The sequence below is a fragment of the Gavialis gangeticus genome, unplaced genomic scaffold (assembly GCF_001723915.1).
Source record: "Gavialis gangeticus isolate Ggan-Ray unplaced genomic scaffold, GavGan_comp1, whole genome shotgun sequence".
Classification (NCBI taxonomy): domain Eukaryota; kingdom Metazoa; phylum Chordata; order Crocodylia; family Gavialidae; genus Gavialis; species Gavialis gangeticus.
Window position 1 is genome coordinate 12285997 of NW_017729008.1, and position 5171 is coordinate 12291167.

The following is a 5171-nucleotide window of genomic DNA, read 5'->3' on the forward strand; positions in this document are numbered from 1 at the left end:
CCTGGGACCTTCTTTTTACCCCCTATGTATTTAAAAAAAGACTTCTTATTGTCCTTAATCTGGGAAGCTAGTCCCAGTTCCATCTCTGCCTTGGCCTTCCTAACTACCCCCCTACATCCCCGAGCAACTGCAGAATAGCCCTCCTTGGTGATGACCCCTTCTTTCCATTGGGTGTAAGCCACCTTTTTAGCAAGGAGACATTCCCGGATGCTTTTGGTGAGCCATGGGGGCTTATGTGCCCTTCTGCTCCCTTTGATCCTCGTTGGGATTGCCTTCCTTTGGGCTTGAAGGATCATCTCCTTGAGGAGCAACCACTCTCCTTGGACACCTGTCTCCCCTCCCCTCCAGGACCTCAGTGCTTCCCCAACTATCCTCCTGAGCTCGTTGAAATTTCCCCTCCTAAAATCCAGGGCCGCTGCCTTACTACATGCCTTTGCCACCTTAGTCTCTCTCATCTAAAATATATTAGTCTCTCTCATCTAAAATATATTAGTCTCTCTCATCTAAAATATACAGAGAACAGCCACTGCTCTGCAAAACTATTGTTACCCCACAATCCAAGATCAATCCACCTTCTTCATCCAGAATCTCTGGATAACCTCAACCTCAGTTCTTGTTTGGAAACATCATGAAGATCTACTGGCTACAGGGAAGCAAATCAGCCAGATCCTTACTGTCCTCTGACATAGCAGAAAAATAATCCCCACCTCTTAGACAAACCATTGCACATTTTTAAACTTAAGGAAATGCCAGAAACTGAACCTTAATGTTAATTTATTAAAAAAGAAGGGTGCATGACAGTCGGTCCAATATGGCAATCTGATGCTTCAAGAGAGTATAAGATTGCTATTAAGATTTTTCATTAAGGTGCAAATATTATTTAAAATGCTTAGTGCTTTTTGGGAGATCAAAGTGAAAGCCTTGTGGGGAGCTAGTATATGATGGTAATATGAAGATGGTAAGGAAAGTCAGATACCTTTCCCTGAACTATTATCCTTCCTCTTAAAAATCTGGATTAGTGGGGTATATCCTCATATGACTTCCACCAAATGAAATTTTTGTTTTGTCAGTACATAAATGTGTTTAAGATAGGGATGTAAATATAATTTTAAAATACTTGTTTAACCCCCTCCAACTATACTGATTAAAAGATTAACTGATAACACAGCAGCTTGGACACATCTGCTGCTGGGAGCCGCTCCCAGCTCCCAGAATCCTTTGACTGGCAGGAGGGTGGGGAGAAGGCAAGCCCAGTGAAACAACACAGTCCACATGAAGCCCTCCACTGGGAGCGAGGGAGCACCTGTGAATGGTTTTCTGGTTTTCTCTGTTAAAAAAAGTCAAAATCTTCTGATAAAAAATCCAAAACTGTCTGATTAAAACCCCCCAAAATACGTCTTTCCGTGATTAAAATAAAATGCCACTATACAGGCACCAGTTGAACACAATGTTTTATTGATATATTTACAATTTTAAAGCAATTTGGAAACCTACCAGTGCTTTAATCATTATAATAAAATAAATTCTAAATACCTATACATTTTGGTGTTTGACTCTGGTTTTTTCATCATAGAAACTCAGAGCTCCCCCTACCCCCTTCACTCACCAGGATTTGGGTCCAGCTGCGCCTGTCCCCCACACTGCTTTGTAGCACTAAGCACCTGTACCCTGGTATGTTGGCACCCTGCCCCTGCCATTGCCCCTCACTCCCAACCCACAGCCCCCATGCCCCAGCCCTGCTGGTGCCACTTACTCCTGACCCACAGGCCCTTGGCCCTGCCAGTGCCTCTCAACTCCTGACCCACAGTCCCCACCTCCCCCCATGGTGCCCCTCACTCCTGACCTGTACCCCCTGGCCCTGCTGGTGCCCCTCACTACCAACCCACTGCTCTCTGCCCCAGGCCCCAGCCCCACAGTGTGGGAAAATGGGAGTGTGTGGGGGACAGGGGGTGTGTGGGTATAGCCAATGCTATAGGCAATGCGTTTGGGGCATGTGGGCATGTGCCCCCCCCAGATTCCTGCACCCACAGCAGGGCATGGAGCCGCAGCTTAGTCAGACTGGCACCGGGCAGAAGCTGTCTCCATGGCCTAGCAGGCAGGACCTGGTATGGGAGGCAGCACTGTACTGCCATGGCCACCAAACTGAGGTGCCCCCTGCCCACCTGGCAGCAGCAGGGGGACCCAAAACCCTGTTGCTGCCACCATCAGGGTTCCCATGCTGCCACACCACTATGGGCACCAAAGTACAGCACTGTGGGAGCAGTGTGGAGTTGTTCCCCCTTGCTGATGCTGGGTCGGTAGGGGACAACTCACCTTGGCAGCCATGGTGATGCGGCCGTCTTGGTGGTGGTTGCAGCACTGAGCTTCCCCGCCCAGCTCTGCCCTCTCACTCCGGGTCCCACCTGCTGGGCTGCGGAAGCGGCTTCTGTCCAGCGCTGGAGCAGCCAGGCTGCACCCCTGGGCCACACTGTGGACATAGAAATCTGGGGGGGTGGGAAATGGAAAACCCGGATCCCTGGTCATTAGGTTTTTCCCTGTTTTCCTCTTAAGCTATGGGTGCTAGTCCCCCTGGCTGCTCCCTCCTCTCCCCTTCACTCCCCCCTCCCTCTCTCCTGCCTGTCCTGCTGCCTTCTGATTCTAGCTGCGCACTACATGGCTTCCCTTCCCCATCTTCCCTGCCACACTTCACCTGCCTGAGCTAACAAATAACCAGTAAGCTAACCAGTTATCACTGCACTTATTGGTTAAACAATTAATTGTTTAACCTTCCACATGCCTAGTTTAAAAGTGTAAATCGATACATAACAGTCATTAAAGATTCTGCAAATAAAATGCATTTTTTCTTGCTTAGGTAAAAGAAGAATTCAGCTTAATTGGCCACTACAGCATGAGGTCTACAGCTAACAGAAAAGTCAATGTAAAGAAAACATATTTTTATCAGTAAAACATACAGGATTTGAAATATGCAGCACCAGCATATCTGTGAAAAAAGTTATTTTACATGGACCCCTTTTCTGCATATGAACACAGCACAAGAAAAATAGAGAAAACAAAAATCTCCTTTCAAATACCATATTGCCAGTCCTGAAGAGCTGCTGTTCAAAAGATAGTGTGCTTGTGATGTTTCATACATGCTGCATTCAACTTCATGAAGAATTACAAGCATTTCAGGGAATTTGAATTTCAATCTTTTCTAAAATACTGATATTCAGTCAAAAAGCTAAAATATTGTTGTGATATTTTATAAAAAGGAGAGACAGTGATACGTACATGACGGTGTTAATTCCTGACAGCTGTTGGAACATCTGCAGGCCACAACCCACAATTAAAGCTCTTCGAGTTGGGGGGTAATTCAGCATTCTGCAGATCACAGGTCCAGCTTGAAAAACAGAAAAATACAAAACTTGCTGTTAATCTACCTTGAAATCCATCCCATTGCAACCCATTTATGCTTTGACCTCAGCCAAACTCAGAACATTTCATATACTTGATCTAGCTGTTTTCTTTCAGCATTCTAATAAATATAAGATTTTCAGGAAATTCAGCCCCAAATGTCAACCTTTTCTAAAAACAACTTCTTACTATCTCATAAATCCTATACCTTCTAAATAATCTTGTGCCTTATAACTTCCACTGCTGTGAACCTGGATCTTTTGGCTAAATGGGTGTGCTCTTTTAAAAATGTTATCACTACATATATTCATTCTTTGTTCCCTTCTTAAAACCACCAACCTGCCATTAAGAACTTTCTTCAGAAAACTCTGTAGCTACTGTTCATATACAGTTCCTTCGGACAAAATATACTCCAAATTGGCACTAATTTTACTTGTACAACAATTGCAGATAACAATGGTTTTAGGAAGTAGATGAATTAATGTTCTGCAGTAGCCGGGCCAGCAGAGGGAGCACAAGTTAATTGACAAAACTTTTCCTACACCTAGTGATAATATCAGCAAGCAGAGTCCAACTAAGATTTTCTCCAGGATGACAGAAACACTTTCACCAAACAGAAAATATTTCCCTGCTTTTTTAATATTCAAAGTTTAAGTGTCTTATAAAGAGCAAGTCAAAAAAGAACTACAATGGGAAAAACTAGAGTATAAAATGCTGATTCCATTAGTTAAAGAAAATATACGTAAGTCCATGAAACCATTATATTGAATATGTTCTGAAAATAAAATTCTATCTTTTAAACGCACACATATGCATGATATAGATATAGATATATTATAAAAGCCGTCACCTGTCTGTCTGTCCATAATGCTTTATTTGCACTCTGACTAGCTGACAGAAGCAACCAATCAGAGTGCAAATACAGTGTTTGGACAGGAGGTGGTGGCACGGTAGAATTCCACCATGATGGTGGGGACACTTCTACTCCCTGGAGGTGGTAGCAATGGAAAGGAGCAGAGCTGGCCTGGCCCCCCCACCTCGTTCCTTAAAGGTAGCAGTGGTGGTGCAGGAGGGAGCGAGGTTGGGAAGCCACGGGGGAACCAAGCCCACCACTGCTGGCCCTACCCCCTCTCTCCCACACTGCTCCCTCCTGACGCAGGGGAAGGGTGGGGAGCAGCAGGCTCGGGCTGACGTGGCAGTGGCAGGGGGGAAGGGAGGAGCCGGCCCAAGGTCGAGGAGAAGCCAGCCTGTCACAGCTGTGGGTGCTGGGGAGCAGCAGACCTAGGCTGATGCAGGGGGGTGGGAAGGAGGGGGAATGGCAGGAGCAGGCCAAGCCCCAAATGATAGCAGGGAGGGTGGGGTGTGTGTGCTGGGCTCAGTCCAGCCCCTAAACTGAGCATGGGGGGGAGTGGCCCAGTTCCAGCCCCAGAACAGCGGCGGGGGTGGGGCATGCTGGGCCCGGTCTGGCCCCAAAATGGAGGGTATGGGGGCGTGTGCCAGGCCCAACCTGGCTCGGAATTGGCAGTGGGGAGTTTGAGGAGGGTTGGGTCCAGCCTTGAAACAGTGGAGGGGAGGTGGGGGGGGCCAGGCCCAGCCCCACAGCAGAGTGGGGGAAAGAGGGAGTGCCCCCCCCCACTCTGTGGAGGCAGCAGTGATGGCACGAGGGGGTGGGGAATGGGGTCAGGGTCACTGTGGTGAGGGAGGGACGGGGGAATGGCCCTAAACCTGAACTGCTGGGACGGGAATGGGATTGGGCATAAAGCAATGGGGGAGGGGGG

General features: G+C 47.4%; 1 protein-coding gene across 1 annotated transcript in view; it reads right to left on the reverse strand.

Annotated features, from left to right (window-relative positions):
* SLC2A13 (solute carrier family 2 member 13) overlaps nucleotides 1-5171 on the reverse strand; it is a 395165-nt gene that overhangs the window by 178659 nt on the left and 211335 nt on the right. Inside the window, exon 4 of the mRNA XM_019509388.1 lies at nucleotides 3271-3379. Coding sequence (XP_019364933.1) covers nucleotides 3271-3379 — 109 coding nt within the window. The remainder of the gene's footprint in view (nucleotides 1-3270; nucleotides 3380-5171) is intronic.